Here is a 21,409-nt window from a genome sequence, read left to right on the forward strand (position 1 = left end):
CCGTGTCTGCGTGGGTTTCCTCCGGGTACTTCGGTCTCTTCCCACATTCCAAAGACGTACAGGTTAGGAAGTTGTGGGCATGCTATGTTGCAACACTTGCGGCCTGCCTGCAGAACACTCTACACGAAAGATGTATTTCACTGTGTGTTTCGATGTACACATGATGAATAAAGATATCTCATCTTGTCCCTCTGGGAAAAGCAGTTCCTCCTCATCTCCATCCTGAATCCAGTCCCCTGAATCTTTAGGCTATGTCCCCTAGTTCTAGTCTCACCTACCAGTGGTAACAACTTTCCTGCCTCTATCTTATCTATCCCTTTCATAATGTTATATGTTTCTTTAAAATCCCCTCTCATTCTTCTGAATTCCTGTGAGAAAAGTCCCAGGCAACTCAATCTCTCCTCATAGGCTAACACCCTCATCTCTGGAATCAAACTGGTGAACAACCTCTGCACTCCCTCCAAAGCCAGTGTATCTTTTTTCAAGTAAGGAGACCAGAACTGCATGCGGTACATCAGCTGCAGCCTCACCAGTACCCTGTACAGTATATGACATTCACCTGTTCCTCTCTATCCACTGCACTCATTATGTCCTCAAAGAACTCCAGTAAGTTTGTCAAACAGGACCTGCCCTTCCTGAATCCATGCTGTGTCTGCCTGATGGAACCACTTCTATACAGATGTCTCACTATTTCTTCCTTAATGATAGCTTCAAGCATTTTCCTGACTACAGGCGTTAAGCTAACTGGCCTATAGTTACATGCTTTTTGCCTACATCTTTTTTTAAACAGTGGCGTAACATTCGCTGTCTTCCAATCTGCCAGGACCTGCCCAGAATCCAGAGAATCTTGGTAAATTATCACAAATGCCTCCACCGTAACTTCCGCCATTTCCTTCAGTACCCTGGGATTCATCCCATCAGCACCAGAGGACTTAACTACCTTTAAGCCCATTAGTTTGCTCAGCACTACTTCATTATTGATAATAATTGTATCGAGGTCCTCACCTCTCATTGCATCCATAACATCTCTCTTTGGCATGCTAGTTGTGTCCTCCACCATGAAGACCAAAACAGTCATTCAAAACCTGGGCCATTTCCACATTACCCGATATTAATTCCCCCTTCTCGTGTTCCAAGGGACTAATGTTCACTTTAACCACCCTTTTCTGCTTCATATAATTGTAAAAACTTTTACTATCTATTTTTATATTTTGTGGTAGTTTACTTTCATAATCTATCTTCCCTTTCTTTACTGCTTGCTCAGTGGTTCTTTGTTGCTTATTAAAGTTTTCCCAATCTTCCAGTTTCTCACTAGTCTTGGTGACTTTGTATGCATGAACTTTTAGTTTGATGCCTTCCTTTATTTCCTTAGTTATCCTAGGCTGGCTCTCCCCACCCTTACTGTCCTTGTTTTTAACTGGAATATACATTTGTTGAGCACTGTGAAAAATCTCTTTGAAAGTCTTCCACTGTTCCTCAACTGTCCCACCACATAATCTGTGTTCCCAGTCTATGCTCGCCAACTACTCTCTCATCCTGTTGTAGTCTCCCTTGTTTAGGCATAATACACCAGTTTTAGATCAAACTATTGCACCCTCCATTTGTATGAGAAATTCAATCATACTGTAATCACTCTTTCCAAGAAGATCCTTTGCTACAAGATTGCTAATTTTACCTGTCTCATTGCACAGGGCCAGATCCAAGATAGCATTTTCCCTCACAGGTTCAATAACATGTTGTTCAAGAAAGCTATCACTGATGCATTCTTTGAAGTCCTCCTCAAGACTTCCTCAACCAACTTGATTCACCCAATCTACGTGCAAGTTCAAGTCCCCCATGACAACTGCTGTTCCATTCTTACATGCATCAGTTATTTCTTGGTTTATTGCCTTTGCCACTGTAATGTTATTATTCGGTGGCCTACAGACAACTCCCACCAGTGATATTTTTCCCTTTACTGTTCCTAATCTCTACCCAGACGGATTCAACATTCTGTGATCGTCTCTCACTATCACCCTGATCTCATCCTAAATTACAAGCATTACCCCACCTCCCTTAACTTCCTGCCTATCCTTCCATATTACTTGTCTATTTAATTCCCAATCATCTCCACCCTGCAACCACATTTCTGTAATGACCACTAAATCATACCCCTTTGTACTGATTTCTGCCACAAGTTCACTGTCCTTGTTTGGAATACTACGAGCATTCAGATAAAGTGCGCTTACACTCATTGTCCATTTAGAATCCAGTAATCTTTGTTTCCTTTGCGTTTGACTTTTCTGTACTCCACCCTTACTTTTCTCTTTTCTAACATTTGCTTTGCTCTCTGCATTGCTTCCCTCCGTCTTTCTGCATGGACTCCCATCCCCCTGCCATACTAGTTTAAACCCTCACAACACTAGAAAACAATCCCGCAAGGACATTGATCCCAGTCCTGCCCAGGTGTAGACAGTCTGGTTTGTACTGGTCCCACCTCCCCCAGAACCAGCTCCAATGCCCAAAAAATCTGAAACTCTCCCTCCTGCACCACTGCTCAAGCCACATATTCAACCTAACTATGCTGCTGTTCCTACTCTGACCAAACACGTCGCACAGGTAGCAATCTTGGGATTGCTACCTTTGAGGTCCTACCTTTTAATTTATCTCCTAGCTCCCTAAATTCGGCTTGTGGGACGTCATCCCACTTTTTACCTATACTGTTGGTACCTACATGCACCGTGACAACTGGCTGTTCATCCTACCCTTCCAGAATGCTCTGCAGTCATTCCAAGACATCCCTGACCCTTGCACCCGGGGGTCAACACACCAACCAGGAGTCCTGCTTGTGGCCACAGAAGCTCCTGTCTATTCCCCTTACCATGGAATCCCCGCCACTACAGCTCTGCCGCCCTTTATCCTGCCCTCCTGTGCAGCAGAGCCGCTCACAGTGCCATGATCTTAAGCTACTGCTGCCTTCCCCTGATGAACCATCTCCCCCAACAGTATCCAAAGCAGTATATCTGTTTTGGAGGGAGATGACCGCAGGGGACTCCTGCACTACCTTCTTGCTACTGCTCTGCCTGTTGGTCACTATTCCCCATCTTTCTCTCGGCCCTTAAACTGCAGTGTGACCAACTCACTAAACATGTTATTCACAACATTCTCAACACTGAGGATGCTCAAAAGAGAATTCATGCGCAGCTCCAGGTCTATCGTGCAGTCTGTCAGGAGCTGCAGCTGTACACACTTCCTGCACATGTCGTCATCAGGGACTCTGGCAGCCTCCCTGAGTTCCCACATTGTACAGAAGGAGCATGACACAGGTCTGAGCTCACCTGCCATAACTAAAAGCTTTGAGGAAAAAGCTTAAGAAGTAGCAGAAAAATACCTTGTCAGCATTTAAGTCCCAACTACAAGCCAACTAAAGCAATTAGTCTATCTGAGTAGTTTAAAGAGGAAAGATTAAAGGTCTTACTGGTCCTCTCCAAAGCCTCCTCTCTTTGAAGCTTCTCGAGCCAAAGTCTCAAAGTCCCACTCTTACACTGAGCCACTCCACTTAAGCTTACCTTCCTTTTTTTGGAAGCTGCTGCTTAATTAGCCAATAAGCCAATCAACAAGACTTGCTGTTTTAATTTCTTCCCGCTCTCGCTCCTGTAAAGTGAAACTCACCAGCAACAAGACTTGTTGTTTTAAATCCTTCCCGCTCTCGCTCCTGTCTTCCTGAGCTAGTCCCATTTGCCCACATCTGGCCCATATCCCTCTAAACCTTTCCGATCCGTGAACCTGTCCAAATATGTTTTGAACATTGTAATTTTACACGCCTCTGCCATTTCCTCTGCAGCTCATTCCCTTCAATAACCAAAATGAAAAATGGTCACCATATCACCATCAACAGCACTGACATCCACCAGCTTAATCAGCAAACTGCTCACCAACAAAAAATATTACTTTGAAAGCACATACATTTCCAAGTCACACTCTTAGTCATTTCCATTTCATCTGAAGCAACTTCTCAAACTAAGTGAATAATATTGTATTCGATACTCGATCTCAATCATTCACAAGGAATGGTCAGTCAAACTGCCAAGGGCAAACTTAGTCAGTGCATCAAAGTCAGATTCTTACCAGAACTCTGCTGAATCAACTGCATTTAAAATATTAACTGTATTGTATTTTGATCTTCAATTCTAATCATATTTCTTGAAATTAGGATCAATTGAAAATCTTAATCACCAGTTGAACACTCTTCTCAATACTACAGAGCTCAAAAGTGCTTTCCTTGTCATCTCTGGACCTCTGCATAGTTCTTTGCTACCACCAACAGTCTGCAGAGAAAGTAATTAAAGAAACCTGACACAACAGCAAATTTCTGTTGAAAAGATATGTTTCTTCTCAATATTCTAAATCAATTTGCATGCAAGAAAGCCATAGTAGTAGTGAAGAAACTGCTAGCAGTTCAAAAAAAAAGACCAAATTGGCACAATAAAGACTTGTGTACTATGTTCCCCATTTAAAAGCTTTAATAACCATCTTCAGTATAAATGGTCCCATTTTCTGCGCCAGCCATACACTAAATTGCAAGTATATGCAAATTGCACTAATCACATTAAACAGGCTATTTGAGAAGTGACGAGATATGCGTACATCCAATACATCCACAAACTGTTCTCATCTGAAGCATATGCTAACAATTTCAGTTTAAGTTTCTTCTCCAAGATGTAACTTTCAATCTCAAAATGCCTGATACATATTTGTAAACAAAGCTAAGATTTAATCCAGCTGTTTTTTCAGTAATACTGGGGGACATGGGTCTCTTGAGAAAAATGTTTCTCTCCACAAGAGAGCAAGATAAGAAACGTACCATAAAAAACCAGCTGTCCTCTCGCCGTGTTCTTTCCTCTTGAATTTTCAGCAGTGCATTCATATGTGCCTGAGTCCTTCTGCTGGAAGTTTGGGATTTCAAGTACACCATATGTTTTGTTTGCCTTGATCTTGTCAGAAAATGAACCACCAATTCTTCTCCAACTGATTGTTGGGACTGGACTGAAATGGGAAAGGTGCAAATAAGTGATCAATAGCAAGTAGTGGAAAATAATTAGGAAAACTGAATTTTTAGGATCAGGAAAATAGAATTCTTCCAAACTCTTCATTAATATCAGCCAGAGATATGTTATACAAGGTTCACAAATGGTGAATAGAGTTTTGTGATCATTGCACCGAATTTCAATTGCATAATGTTGTCTTTTTCAATTCAACGTGATTAAAAATCAATTTTCTTCTGCACCAAAATGCAACAATAACTGCTTGCTGGTCATTTCACTTCACTCAGGAAATGTGGTCATATAGGAGTCAGACTTATTCCCCTGACAAAGTATCTATGTCAGGGGTGCAGGAGATGACATTATTCTCTTTGTAACAGTACATTGGAGCACTGGGGAAGAACTTGTCCCATGCTATCCCGAGAGCAACTGCCTTTGGGCAGTTCTGTAACAAGGTGGTCTTCTCAGAGTAGTGCACTAGAGAGATCCTAATTTTTTAACTCCCTCACTTATTTTTAATCCTTCATATTATGTTACCACACCACACCACATCACATCACCACACGTTACCACACACTCCCAACCATGTCCCCAGCTCCACATCCTGCCATGCTATTTAAAACCAATGCTGGAACAACTCCAGTTGCCCCCCACGCCCCCGGCCCCTCCACCAAATCTTAATCCTGATCCCATTCCAACCCTGAGAAATCGGCTTTGACTCTCCAGACCTAAATTCTGTCTGCATAATCCTGGTGAATGTCTCCATCTCAACTTCCCACCACTTACTTCAACCACAACCTGATCATCGGTGTGATCAGAATCATGACATGATAAGAACAGAAGGAGGCTACCAGCCCTCTCAGTCTGCTCTGACATTCATTAAGAACCTGGCTGATGATCTACCTCAGCACCGTGGTCCAGCACTATCATATCACCTGATACCGTTAATGTCCAAACATCTATTGATGTCTGTTTTGAATGAACACAGCATTTCCACACCCTTCTGCGGTAAAGAATTCTGAAGGTTCACTCGCCTCTGAGTGAAAACATTTCTCCTCATCTCAATCCTAAATGGCCTACCCGTTATTCTTAAACTGCATCTGCAGGTCAACCAGGGCCCCCCCTCAGCCAGGAGGAAGCATCCTCACCAAGACCAGCCTGCCAACCCGTTTAAGAATTTTATAAGTTTCAAAATTTCAGTGAGATTCTCTCAGTCTTCCAAAGCCTAAAGAATACTGTGCCCATCTACTCATTCTCTCTTCATATGGCAACACACCATTCCAGGAATCATGGTGGGTTTGCAAGTACAGTCTTTCTTAGGTAGGGAAATCAAAATTGTGCTCAGTATTCCAGGGGCACTTTCTTCATGACCTATCCATTGTACTCTATGCAGACTTTCTTTTTCTCAAATTGTCTTGCAATAAAGGCTAACATAACATTTTATCCAGTTCCACATGCTATTCAGGGTAAGAATAAGAGCATATGGCAAATGAATGCGTGATTGAAAAATTGGCGCAGGGAGCAGGGATTCATATTTTTGGACCATTGCGATCTCTTCTGGGGCAGAGGTGACTTATACAAGAGGGATGGGTTGCACATGAACTGGAGGGGGACCAATATCCTGGCAGACAATTTGCTAGTACTACTAGGGAGGGTTGAAGCTAGATTGGCAGGAGGGTGGGATCCTCCGCAGCAGGAAGGCAAGATCCTCCGCGGCAGGAAGGCAAATGAGAGGCTGCGAAGTGATACAGAAGTCAGCGACAGCAAGCTGAAAAGACAAGACAGGCAGGAGCACAGCAGGGAGCGAGGAAAATCAATGGGATTAAATTGCATTTATTTCAATGTAAGATGTCTGACAGGTAGGGTGGATGAACTCACGGCATGGATAGGTATGTAGGACTGAGATATCATAGCCATTATGGAAATATGGGTAAGGGAGGGACAGGACTGGCAGCTAAATGTTCCAGGGTATATGTGCATTAGGTGGGATAGAGGTGGAGGAAAGAGAGGAAGCGGAGTTGCATTTTTGATTAAGGAGAACATCGTGGCAGTAGTCAGAGATGGAATTACTGAAGGATTATCCAGAAAGCCTTTATGGGTGGAGCTGAGAAATAAGGAGGGGATGTACTATAGGCCCCCTAATATTCAATGGGAATTAGAGAAACACATACGCAGGGAGACTGTAGAAGGTTGCAAGAATAATAGGGTTGTCATTGGAGGAGATTTTAACTTTCCTAACACAGACTGGGATGGCCATAGTGTTGAGGGCTTAGATGGGGTTGAACTTGTGAAGTATGTTCAGGAAAGTTTCCTCAGGCAATATATAGAAGGCCCTACCAGCAAAAGGGCAAAGCTCAACCTTCGCTTGGGTCATAGAGCAGGGCAAGTGACTGAGGTGACAGTGGGGGAGCACTTTGGGACCAGTGACCATAGTTTTATTAATTTTGAAACAGTTATGAAAGTGGTCTGCAGTTTCAAGTTCTAAATTGGGGCAAGGCAAATTTTGACGGTATTAGACAGGAGCTTGCAAAGGTTGATTGGAGTAAGTTGCTTGTGGACAAAGGAACTTCCAGCAATGTGAAAGGCTTTTAAGAGTGAGGTAGCAAGAGCTCAAGATCTGCACGTTTCTGTTTGAGTGAAGGGCAAGGCTGGCAGGAGTAGGGAACCATGGATGACGAGAGATAGTGAGGCCTCAGCCAACAAAAAAGGGGAGTTATGGGTCAGGCACAGGCAGCTGGGATCAAGTGAATACCCAAAGAAGTACAGAGGATGCATGAGTATACTCAAGAAGGAAATCAGGAGGGTAAAAAGGGGGCATGAGAGAGCTTTGTCAGGGAAGATTAAGGAGAATCCAAAGAGATTTTATATATTAAGGGAAAAAAGTAACTGGAGAGAGAATAGGGCCCCTCAAAGACCAAAGTGGACATCTATGTGTGGAGCTGCAGGAGATGGGAAAGGCCCCCAATGAATATTTCTCCTCTGTTTTTACCATGGAGAAAGATATGAAGACTTCAGAATGAGGGAAAGTTAATGGGGAGGTCTTGGGGATAGTTCACATTACAGTAGAGGTGGTGCTGGAAGCCTTATAGTGTATGAAAATAGACATATCTCTGGGGCATGACCAGATATATCAAAGAACACTGTGGGAGGCTAGAGAAGAAATTGTGGGAGCCCTCGCTGAGATATTTGCATCATTGTTGGTCATGGTTGTCATTACCCAGAAGACTGGAGGGTAGTGAATGTTGTGCCTTTATTCAAGGGCTGCAAAGAAAAACCTGGACACTATAGACCAGTAAGCCTAATGTCTGTGGTAGGTAAGTTACTGGAGAGGATTCTGAGGGATAAGATATACATGCATCTGGAAACACAAGGGTTGATTAGAGATAGTCAGCACAGCTCTGTGGGTGGGAGATCATGTTTTACAAACGTGATTGAGTTTTTTGACGAAGTGACCAAGAAGGTCGATGAGGTCAGGGTGGTAGTTGTGGTCTTCAGTATATGGACTTCAGTACGGCCTTTGATAGGGTTCCACACAGTAGGCTGCTCTGGAAGGTTAGATCGTATGGAATCCAGGGAAAGCTGACTAATTGGATACACAATTGGCTTAATGGTAGGAAGCAGAGAGTGACGCTGGAAGGTTGTTTCTCGGATTGGATACCCGTGACTGGTGGTGTGTTGCAGGGGTCAGTGCTGGGCCCATTATTGCTTGTCATCTTTATCAATAATTTGGATGAGAATTTATAAGGCATGGTTAGTAAGTTTGCAGATAACACTAGAGTAGGTGGCATTGTTGACAGCGAAGAAGGTTATCAAAAATTACAGGGCGATCTTGATCAGCTGGGTAAGTGGGCCGAGGGATGGCAAATGGAGTTTAATTCAGATAAATGTGAGGTGTTGCATTTTAGAAAGTCAAATCAAGGTAGGAATTTTACAGTAAACAGTAGGGTCCTGGGGAATGTTGTAGAACAGAGGGATCTTGGAGTTCAGCTTAGGGCTCCCTGAAAGTGGAGTCACAAGTAGACATGGTGGAGAAGGCAGCTTTTGGCACAGTGGCCTTCATCGGTCAGGGCACTGAGTACAGAAGTTGAGAGGTTACGTTGCAGTTGTTCAAGATGCTGGCGAGGCCGCACTTGGATTACTGTGTTCAGTTTTGGTCAATTTGCTATAGAAAAGCTGCCATTAAACTGGAAAGAGTGCAGAAAAGATTTGCAAGAATATTGCCAGGACTTGAGGGAATGGGTTATAGGCAGAGGTTAGACAGGCAAGAAAACTGAGAGGTTATCCTATAGAGGTGTATAAAGTAATGAGGGGCAAAGATAGGATGAATCTACTCAGTCTTTTTCCCAGGGTTGGGGAATCAAGAACGAGAGGGCATAGATTTAAGTGAGAGAGAGGGGAAAGATTTAATAGGAACGTGAGGGAATTTTTTTTATACAGAAGGTAATATGTATGTGGAATGAGCTGCCAGAGGAAGTGGTTGAGGTGGTACAATAACAACTTTTAAAAGCAGTTGGACAGGTAGATAGACAGGAAAGGTTTAGAAGGATATGGGCCAAATATGGACAAATAGGACTGGCTTGGGCAACTTGGTTGTCATGGACCAGTTGGGCCAAAGGGCCTATTTCCATGCTGTATGACTCCATTTGTCCTCCTAATTGCTTACTGTTGGCCTTCAGTAACTTGTAAACAAGCACACCAAGGTCCTTTTGAACATCAGTATCACCTAATCTGTCACCAATTACCGAATAATTTGCCTTTCTGTTACATATACCGAAGTGGATAACTTCAGATTTTTCACATTGTATTCAATCTAACATGCTCTCAATCATTTATTCAGCTAGTCCATTGCCCCTTGAAGCCTCTTGACTTCCTCCTCTGATCTCATGATCCTATCTAGTTTAATATCCTCAGCAAACTTAGACATATGAATTTGGTTCCCTTAACCAAATCACGAATAACGATTTTGAATGACTGGAACTGAAGCACCAATCCATGCCTACACCACGAGTCACAGCCAGTTGACCTAAGAGTGATCCATTTATTCCCATTCTTGGCTTTCTGTCTGATAATCAATTCTGAATTCATGTCAGTATATTATTGCCAGTTCCTTGCGCTATAACCTTGTTGGCCAAAGTCCTGCGTTGGATGTTTTTGAAGGTCCTTCAAAAATTCAGAAACACCACATCCACTGGCTCTCCTCTTCCAATTCTAATAGTCACATCCTCAAAGAACTCCAGTATATTAAGCAAACATGATTTTCCATTGATAAGTCCATGTGGACTTCACTGAAAACTATTTTTCTTTAAAGGTGTTCTGTGAGGTATTCCATAATTTCAGCATTTTCCATGCCACCGACCTTATGCTAACAGCTCAGTAGTTCCTTGTTTCTTTTCTCCCTTTTTTATTAAAGTGTTGTCATATTTGCCTCTTTCCAATCCAAAGGAACAATTTCAGAATTGATAGAATTTTGGATAATGATAACCAGATCATTCATTATCTTTTAAGTCACTTCTTTCAAAACTCTGGGATATAAATTCTTGATTTTATCAGCTTTCAAGCTCACTTACTTCTCCAGTACTTTTCCTTTGACTAACAGTTGGTTCCTTCAGCTCCTCGTTCTTGCTGGACCTTTGATTATCAAATAAAGCTTGCAGCTTTTGTGTGTCTTCTTCCATGAAGATAAATGCCAACTGATTGGTTAGTTTCTCTGCCATATGCTTATTCCCTATTAAAAATTCTCCTGCCTCTGTCCTTCAGGGGCTCTCATTTACTCCCCTTTTTTCATTCCTATAAAAACTCTTACAGTCTGTTTTTGTGCTTCTGGTCCTGGTCAGTCTACTTTTATATTCTATCTTGCTTTTCTTCATCAATTTCATGGTCTTCCTTTGCTGAGTTCCAAAATGCTCCTAATTCTCAGACCTATTGCTGTTTCTGGCAACTTTATAAGCTTCTTACTTTTAGGAAATACTATGTGTAAATTTTCTCGTCAGCCATGGATAAATCACTTTTCCTTTTGGGTTTCTGTGCCTTAGAAGAAAGCTATTATTTTCAAATAGCACTTTATTTCTTTAAATACTGACCATTTATCCATCATCATATCTTTCAAAATCTTCTTCCAATCAACCACAGCCAACTCTCCTCACATTACCTTCATAGTTAACTTTGTCTAAGTTAAAGTTCTACTTTTGCATTGAACCAAATCACTTGTCAAATTTGATTTAAAACTCTTATCATATTAAGGTATCTCCACCCACCCACCCTGCCAACCCAAGGTCCAACAACAAGAATTCTTTTGAAACATTACCTCATACATTTTATCTTTTTCACTACCATCCTTTTGTCAATTTACATACTAAACCAATCAAGAGTGGAATCGAAAGGGATAAATTCCACCACACAAATGCTCTTGAAGGCGATCCAACCTGGCCTAAAGTGCAGATTTCTGAGATGAATTTGTGTCCCAATGGATTTCATCATCTTTCCATTGCAGCCTTGAATTAGAATGATTGCTGAGGTTGGGAATCAAAAGTTCTCTTCTGTTAGAGTGACTGACACATCCATGCCCTCCAAGCAGAGAGTGAAAGATCCAATATACAGCTGAAACATCTAAAAACTCTGATTCCTCTGCAAGTGTTACATGGTCCATTAAAGCTAATAAAGCTGTTTTGTGCTTCGAAGATATACTACCCATTTGAACTAATTAATGATATGGGCAGGCATGATAGTGTAGTGGTTAGCGTAACGCTTTACAGCGCCAGCAAGGAGTTTGTACATTCTCCCTGTGTCTGCGTGGGTTTCCTCCGGGTGCTCCGGTTTCTTCCCACATTCCAAAGACGTAGGGGTTAGGAAGTTGCGGGCATGCTATGTTGGCACTGGAAGTGTGGTAACACTTGCGGGCTGCCCCCAGAACACCCCAGAAATGCAAAAGATGTATTTCATTGTGTGTTTCGATGTACATGTGACTAATAAAGATATTTTATCTTATATGCTAACATTAAATAATTGTACAGTATTAAATTCCAAAAACTTACTTTCCCAGAGCAAAACATTCCAATTTCACTGTCGATCCTTTTGCTGCAAAAACTATTTCTGGAAAACGAACTTCAATCTTTGGTTCATATTCACCCATTACCCCTGTTAAGATATAAGCAAGGTATTATCATTCTGATTCCTGAACACGTATTAAATGTTAGCTTTGTCCTTGTGTGGATAGCAATTTTTATGGATAATTAATTATGAGCAGGAATATCAGCCTTGCTTAATGATGCCTCCTCAATTTGTAGTATACTTCTAATAATTATAAAAAATAGTCTAAGACTGATAAGTGAAGCAGATTGTATCATTCAATTAAATATCAATGTAAGCGCATAATTGCAGCCCATTTTTAAACATAGTCAATTAAACAAGTGCTTCACTTGTTCTATAATTTTATTGTCAGACTTTCTGGTCAATTCCCTCCAATTGTTTTATGATTTCCATGTCACAAATTCACATAAGTGCATAGGACATTTAAAATGACAAATTATGTTAACAGTTTCACCTTTCATTTGCAGGATATTAGTATTATCATGAAAAATGTACTTGAGGCACCAATTACTTTCTTCAACAGCAATAACAGAAAGTGGTTTCGTGAGAATGAAGTGTTCAATCAGATTTTAACGTTCTTAAAAGATGCTGAAAATCAGAACAAATTAAATTATTGAAACTGCAGGATTCCTTGCATTATCTTCCCAAAAAATGCCCTTAAGCAATATTTGCTGTGGTAACAGCAACATTTTTTCTATATATGAATGATTCCTTTATAATTATTGTCAGTTCACCTTTTCATTCCATGCTTTCAGATATGCTAACTACTGTGAATATTATTAATTTGGCTATGTGTTTTAAAGCAACACCACACCGATTTCACTCATCACTGAAACTCTGCCAATTTCAATACGGCAATCCTTCATTATCCTGAAAGCTGTGGCCTCAGAGTAAACAAGATTGGCTCCCTTTTTCTTGGGATATCATTAAACTCATGAAAACATGGATCTATTTTTCAACCATCAGGATATATGAATGATGTAACACATGGGGAATTGGCTACACTGGCATCTTGTATGGGGAACGGCTCTCTCATCAGAATATGAGACAGATGAGTGGTGCATGGATATCAAGATCCCAAAAGTGGAGTGTTCTGCCAATAGTAACGTATCATATTCAATGTCTCAGTTAATCAGAGTGATGAATAAGCTGGAACAATGACAAATGAAGAGAAAATTTAAAAGCTTTAGGCCCATGTCTCTGCCAGAATAAGGAATGAAGAGCAAAGATGCTAGGGTGTCTTGCTCACTTCATGCTCAATACCTGGCAATTCAACATACAGAAAGCACAGTTGTACTGGATAAAAACATGTCATCTTAGAAAGTTTGATCTCTTTCCAAGCTCTGCTCATAAAATTGTCTCCAACCCACTATCATTCCTGGATTAAAAGTCTTGGAATATCCTTCCAGCATCATGATGGAATAACATCTACGCAAGGACAACAAGAGTTCTAGAAGGCAGCCCATCATCACCAAATGAAAAATATGTCAATTTTAATACTCACCAGGATGTTCTGTAAAAGGAAAAAACAACTTAAAAGTAACTGTCTCGATGCAAATAAAAAAACAAAATGGAAAGAGTTTCTAAAAAAATGTCATGATGGAATAAAAAATGGTTCAAACAAATCAGGCACACACTTCATTTTTGATGTTGGATTATTCATTGTCGCGCACTTTTAAACATGGTCATGCTGTTCTCTTTGTATCTGTTACGTTAATATTTTCATCCCATTGGATAGTAGAGTGACTTGTGTGATTCTCAATGATTTAATTTTGTCACAGATAGTCAGCAACATTCACACCACATCAATAATTTCATAACTCAAACATGTAAATAGTTTACAGATGCATCTTCACAAATAAACTATTACCCCTTTTGTATATTATGTGTTTCAATGCATTTGTAAATACATTACAGACACAGAAAAAATGTTCTTTTTCAACTAAAGAGATTCACTGGCCAAATATTTATCTAGTGCCATTGTCAAGGCATCATTATAATATTTTCTGAGAAATTGAGCCATTGCTGGGAGTATACAGTACCTTCAATGATGCACTGAACCTTAAGAGCATGTTGTTGCTCAAATTTAGATGGGAGAAGTTCAAGAAGGCAACTCACTACCACCTTCTCAAGGGCAATTAGGGATAGGTAATAAATGCTGGCCCTGCCAGTGACACCCATATATGAAAAAATTAATTGAAAAACTTCATTTGAATGTTGCCTTTTATTATTTTAAATGAATGAAACAAAATCAATGGCTTGCTTCTGTGCCTTTTTCAAAATCAAGAAATGATAAGTGTAAACGAGCTTTTATGAATGAAAAGTCTTGGGGGAAAGAAAATCAGCTGGGTGCCAAGAATTTGGATCAATAGTGTTTTCTCAGCATCATGAAAATGAAATGAACTTATCTTGCAGTGAACTGCAGTTGCAACTGCTTCCAGGTCAAATCATACAAATTTTAAACTTTCCAATGAGTCATTCGTGCAACCCCAAAGCAGTTTCTTTATTAGGCACCTGATGTCATCATTTTCAGTGAAATGCTGTTTTTCAGGCACTGCAGTAAAATTTGGACTAAATTGGCTTGGGGGGGATTAACTCCGATCAGTGGCCCCACCCCTGAAACTCACCATCCCCTGCATACATACTGTTGATCTCCACCCCAACTGTGATGCCAACCTCACCAATCCAGCCTCTCCTGAAACGTGCCACCCTCCAGGATCCTCCTGCCAATCTCCTCACCTCTCTATCTCCCTTCCCAACTCTCCAAATTCCACACTAATCTTCTCTTCCCCGACTTCCAAATGCCAAGCCCATGTCTTCTTTCCCACGAGACAACTGGTGGTCCATTCCCCCTCCCAAAAGGGGAACAGAGCACCACAGATTCCCACCCCTCCCCAACAGAAGAACACAGTGCCAATTATGCCAACATTGTACATTTAAGCCCATCCAAACTCAAACACATACTCGCGAGCCCAGTCTCAAAGAGCTCTGGTTAACGGAGTTATGAAGAGCAAAACTGCTCCATTATCTTGTGACTGAGGCCTCAAGCTGCAGTCACAAAGTAATTTTGATGTGGTGGGACAATGAATAAAGCAGTTGTTGCTTTTCCTTATCCACATCATTCCAGGATGCACAGGAATTTTTAGACTGAAAGGTTGTTCACAGATGTAGTATTTAACAATCTGGACTAAATTGGTGCACTAGTAGGCTAGAGGGTCCCAAAGAGTAACAAACTAAACATGCACACCACAGACTACACGATTCTTTGATAAATGTAACATGACCAACTATTCTCTCTTGGGTGGGCATCTTCTCAAATTGAATAATGTTTAAGGTAGCCACAATATTCAACATTCATGAACATATATAAACTGGTCAATTTCTCATCACTTTGAGCCTTCCTCATTCTGAACATGAGACTAATATTTAAATGGTATGATAATAAATCATTGTTTCATGTTTGCATCTCCAGTGGCCATGTTAACTGCAGTGCACAAAAGCTGGTTGCCCATTGGTCATCTCAGGTCCTCTCCCATTCATTATTCTTTCTGGTCTTGGGTGTGGGGAGGGTGCGAGGTGGGAAACTGAATTTCCATTTCTATTCTGTTTCAGTAGAGAAATAAAACCATATACCCCATCATAACATTTTGAGCAGCTTTCATCATGAATTTTAAAAGATAACATTTGGTTCCAATTGTTTCATAAATCATGCTTTTATCCATTCTGTTAACAAAAAAGGAGTCATCAAGACTAACACTCACATCTTACATTGGGCTTACAAGACAGATTCTACACAAGGTTGTCCACATTCATTACTTGAATTGAAACTTACCATCAGTACGTAGTACCAAAGGAGTGGGTGGGCTCAGAACCCTCTTATTAGTTACTGTGTTTTCTATCTCGCAGATATAAGCACCAACATCCGAAATCTCCACTTTCGATATATACAAGTTACCAGTTTTTTGAGACACAAAGCGACGATTGTCTTGTTCCACAAAGGTTGGAAATTGATTAAATATCCAAGCATATTTCAGTTCTGTAAAACAATAAATAAATGTTCCACAATATCAACACACTTGTTTTATCTATCAGGTTCAACCATTCAAGAAATAAAGTAAGGTGTCGGTTTAGAGTCTTGAAAGGAACAAAAAAATCTGGGCATACGTTAATGATCATGAATCTTGTATTGTAATGTCAGAACAACAACCTAGCCCTTAACATCAGCAAGACAAAAGAGTTGATTGTTGACCTTCTGAAGCAGGGGGTGTTGCGGGGGTGTGGGGTGGGGGGCAGGTGAACATGACCCTGTCCTCATCAATGGAGTTGCTGTAGAGGTGGTTGACAGGTTCAAGTTCCTTGGCATCCATATCAACAGTAACCTCACCTGGTCTTTGCACACCGATGCGGTGATGAAGAAAATGCACCAGCCTATTTACTTTCCTTGGTGTCTGAGAAGATTTGGTGCGTCCATGAGGATAATCTCAAACTCCTACCAATGCACTAGAGAAGGTGTTCTGACACTGTTTGATACAATTTAAGGTGGTTCACAGGACCCATATGTCTAAGGTTAAGCTAGCCTGTTTTTATCACCATATAAATCCTACATGTGACAGATTTAAGTCAAACGTGGCTTCCCTGACACATATGTTTTGGTCTTGCCCTCTTTTGGAAAAATACTGGAAGGACATTTTTAACATTATTTCAACCGTATTGAATATTGATTTACAGCCTCACCCTATTACTGCAATTTTTGGGCTACCAATGATGGAATCTGGCCACTTATCTGCTGCTGCTTGTCATATGATTTGTCACATTAATGGCCAAGCAATCCATTTTGTTTAAATGGAAGGATCCAATACCTCCTACTACTTTTCAATTGTTTTCTCAAACTATATCATGTTTAAACTTAGAAAAAATTAGGAGTGGCACTGTTGATTCTTCACTTAAATTTGAGGAAGTTTGGAGTCCATTTATTCAATATTTTCATGTGACATAGATCCCTTTTCAATAACCTTTGAACTCAGAGGAGCGGAGCTGACGACATAATAATGCTCTTTGTTCATCGAGAAATATCGGTCCAGTTTTTTTTTCTTTTGAAATTTTTTTTAGTTTGTTTTGATTTATTACTTATAACTTTTTTTTGATTTTTTTTGGGTTCTTTTTTTATTATACAATAAATCTTTTTCTTTCCCTTTTTGATTTTTTTGTATTGTATTCATTTACTCAGAGACTGTGGGGTCTAGAATATATTTTTTATTCTTTATGATTATATATGTCATGATTGTCCTCCCAATCTCTTTGTATCACCTGTATAATCACTGATGTTATATGTATCAATCTGTATTAATTTGAAAATTAATAAAAAGATTGAAAAAGAAAAAAAAGAAAGTGTTCTGACAGGTTACATCTCAGTCTGGTATGGCAAATGCTCTGCTCTTGACCAACAGAGCCTGCAGAAAGTGGTAAAGACAGCCCAGTCCATCACAGGCTCACCACTTCCTTCCAGCCAGTACACCTTGATGATGTGTTGCTTCAGTAAGGCTAGCAGTATCATCAAGGATGCCTGCCACCCTGGCCATTCCTTCTTCGCTCTTCTTAGAGAAGATACAGGAGCTTGAAAGCCCAGACATCCAGACTTAAGAACAGCTTCTTCCCCACTCCTATCAGACTTCTGAACCAATCATCTCTGTCGCACCCCCTTCCCAGTGGTGCTGCCATGTTCTCGTGCCCTTAACACTACCTCTCGTGGTTATTTATTGACTGTCATTTTCACATTTCTTTTTGCATTACTTCAGATTGCATGATAATTTTTGCACCATTCTGCTGTTTTGTTCGTCATTGTATTTATTGTTATACTTGTATTTATTATTACCCTGCATACTGTTTACTGTGTGAGCTTCATACGAACAAGGAATTCCATTGCATCCTGTACGTCTATGACTATAATCTAATCTAATCAATTATAGTTAGTTACTTATTTTTCCAGTGATCTCTTCTGCATTTACCTTCATGCATATTTTTTGCACACTGGCAAACTGCTTTTTTACAGTATTGCCTGTATTTTATTTCAACCTATTCATTTTAAATTGGTTGACAAAAAGTTAGAGATAATGGGGTAGAAATTCAGCTTCTGTTGTACTTATTAAATGCACTTATTGCCAAATTGCCGATACGAGTAACAGAATAATCTGCCATTACACCTAATTTAGCATAGAAAAACTAACTTAAATCCCATGTGAGTCAGCAACAGAAAGTCCACTAACAGTGAAAATACAGAACTTTTAAAAATTATCCTTTCTTCCAAATTTATTGTGCACCTACCTGAATTATTTTGTGACCTTATTACATCTGCTTTCATGATGCACTGAATGATTTAGATTTGGCCTCAATGCTCTGAGCTTGGTGCTTTTTTCTCAAAAAGTAAATGCAAGAATACACTTGAAAGATGCAATATATCGTTTAGATGGTAATTCACTGCAGTAGGCTTTGGACATCGTCTCTCCATATCCACCTTTCTAAATGTAAATGTTAAACTTCCTTGGTTTTCAAGTCTCTGAAAATGTGAGCTAGCCTCTTGGTAACAGGCAAATATGTTGATGTCATCAATGACATCATTCATGCATGCACTCTGTCAATTTCAGCCAGAATTTGGAAGCATACAGTACATCATTTAAAGCTCCTGAGTCTTCACCTATTTCTAGAGAACACCTTACTATAGTTGCACCAGAAACCTGACTTAACACAACCAACATGGATGGATCCCACAGAGCTCAGACTGCATGATGTACAAGCCTGGTGGCAACTATATAGCCATGACATGTAAATTTCAAAAATTAAACTGTGGCAATCCCAAGGGATGGACTGCAGTCCAGAGGATGAGAAGTTATGTGTGTGAAATAAAGCACAAGAGAAATGACAAACTCAGTCCAGGTATATCTCAAATTAGGCACTCGATATCATGTAATTAATATCAGATTATCGAGTCCATGGTAGATCCAAACAGTGCTATCAAATATCTTCTCTCCTTACTTTGTTATAGCCCTGCAACTCATTTTCTCTCACGTCTTTGGGATGTGGGCGGAAACTGAAGCATAAACCCATGTAGGGAGTATATACAAGCTGCACACAGACAACACCTGAGTTCAGGATCAAACTCAGATCTCTGGAGCTGTGAGGCAGCAGCACCAATTGTTATGGAACTGTGCTACCCTTGGAGCAAAAGGTGTTCTGCACTAACTATATTAAAGAAGTAATGGGTGAAAGTGACAGAGCACTTCAAATGACAGAGATAAGGAGAGATACCCACTCAACATTATTAAATTGCAAATTCCTCACAGGACAATCAATGTTGTATTCATTGAGGCTGGTGAAAGTTAAAGTTAGAGCCTGCATTTTTTCTGCTCTTGCTTATTTTACCCAAGTGTGGTGAAGTATTATTTTCTGAAGATGCTAGACCATTGACTATTTGTCTTCTCTCATTATATCATTTCGAACACTTCACATTCTTCATCACACAGAAGCTTTTGATAACCAGATTTAACCATGCATCTCTCCCTTCTCTTGAAGTTGCAGTAGTATTTGAATGCAAAACAAAAATGTAGATAAATTAGCATCTAATTATTTTCATTGGAAAATCTGGGCTACAATTTTACCCATGTTAAACTGTTGCTTTATTACAAATTGGGCAGATCTGCACATTCCTGAATGAAAGATGTTCAGGCTCTTTGCAGCAATGAACAGCACCACTGCACCTAACAGAATACTGCAAGACATATCTCAAACGTATTACATTTGCCCCCTAAAAAGATACAGAATGTTGTCTATCATCTCTGGAAAAGACTAAATAAATTTAGAAGTACATTGCAGTTTCCACAGTTCCATGTATTTTATAGCATATCCTCTAATGGTAGACAAACCAATAAGGAATTCATCCCTCTGCAGCAAGGGTCATTAATTATTCAATCCTTCTCAAATAGGATACAATTCTTATTTATCACTCAGAATTCTCCCTGGGAGAAAAAAAATCTGGTGCTTATCTAGGCTATGGTTCTCAACAACAAGACCCCATGTTGCATGAAGCTGAGATGCCATGCTGTGCTTGGCATTTAGATTTGTCTGCTTATGAGCAGCACAGACAGAAGGAAAATCTGTCCTTAGAGATAATCCACATTGTTTCACCAGGCTAACTCCTGGGACGAGAGGGTTGTCTGACTAAGAGAAGCTAGACAGTTTATATACGTATTCTTTGGAGTTTAGAAGGATGATGGGTAATGTTTTTCAAACATATAAGATCCTAAGGGGTTTGACAGGATAGATGCTAAGATGTTTTCACTTGTGGGAGAGTCTCAAACAAGAGGACATAGTTACAAGATAATGGGCTGGTCATTTAAAACAGAGTTGTGTAGAAATTTCTTCTCTCAGAGGGTAGTGAATCTCTGGAATTCTCTGCCCAGAGGTTGGTGGAGGCTGGATGATTAGAAATATTTAAGGTGGAGGTAGATAAATATTTAAAACATTGATGCATTGAAGGCTGCAGAGATTTGGCATAGAAGATTTAAGACCAACATAGATAAGCTATGATCATGATGAATGGTAGATCAGGCTTGAGGGGCCTGGTGGCCTACTCCTGTTTCTATTTTCTTGTGTTCTTGTGACTGTGAAATGGATAAAAGACCACCCTGCTAAACTTCACCAGGAATAGATGTGACCATTAGCAGAATGAGATGTGCAATGCTCATGTTTGTTGAGAATAAACAATCTGAAAACATCCGTGTGTTTTGGTTGAAAATAAGTTGTGATCAGAACTCGTTTTGCATCAAACTTGCCTGAAAACAGATATGAGTTCTGTTAATCTGCCTACAAAGATATACAGGGATTTGTCTGGGTTCTTGTCAGCTTCACTATATACAACTACTTTTCTGGTATCACATATTCATGATGCAATTTCTAGTCTTCAGAAGAAAACAATTAAACCACTGAACATGTACCCTTCTCACGTTTTTTCAAAATTTACTTTTGTGGATAATATTTAGAAAAATATTAATTAACTAGAAGCAATTCCACAGCAATGGAAATTGTTTAAGGGAGGAACGTTAGCTCTGTCAGTGCCTTAAGCACTTCTCCACAAATTGTGGTATGATCATTTACCACTTGTGAGCAAATGCCTGCTGATTTCAGGGATACTTGGACAGAATAATAAATCTATAGCAACACAATTGTACCATTTAGTATGCTAGAAGCTTTAAGTTTCAGAGATACCTCCTATATGTACAATACTGGAATAAAATAAATAGGAAATACAG

General features: G+C 40.0%; 1 protein-coding gene across 4 annotated transcripts in view; it reads right to left on the bottom strand.

The window, feature by feature from the left end:
- The window catches only part of LOC127571688 (contactin-4-like), a 1,728,143-nt gene that overhangs the window by 468,429 nt on the left and 1,238,305 nt on the right, over positions 1–21,409 (bottom strand). For all 4 annotated transcript variants that reach the window (XM_052018293.1, XM_052018296.1, XM_052018294.1 and 1 more), the window contains 3 exons: positions 15,940–16,143; positions 12,053–12,155; positions 4,844–5,025 (listed from right to left, as the gene is read on the bottom strand). In XM_052018293.1, the coding sequence (XP_051874253.1) occupies positions 4,844–5,025; positions 12,053–12,155; positions 15,940–16,143 (489 nt within the window). The remainder of the gene's footprint in view (positions 1–4,843; positions 5,026–12,052; positions 12,156–15,939; positions 16,144–21,409) is intronic.

This window comes from Pristis pectinata, chromosome 6 (genome assembly GCF_009764475.1).
Source record: "Pristis pectinata isolate sPriPec2 chromosome 6, sPriPec2.1.pri, whole genome shotgun sequence".
Lineage (NCBI taxonomy): Eukaryota > Metazoa > Chordata > Chondrichthyes > Rhinopristiformes > Pristidae > Pristis > Pristis pectinata.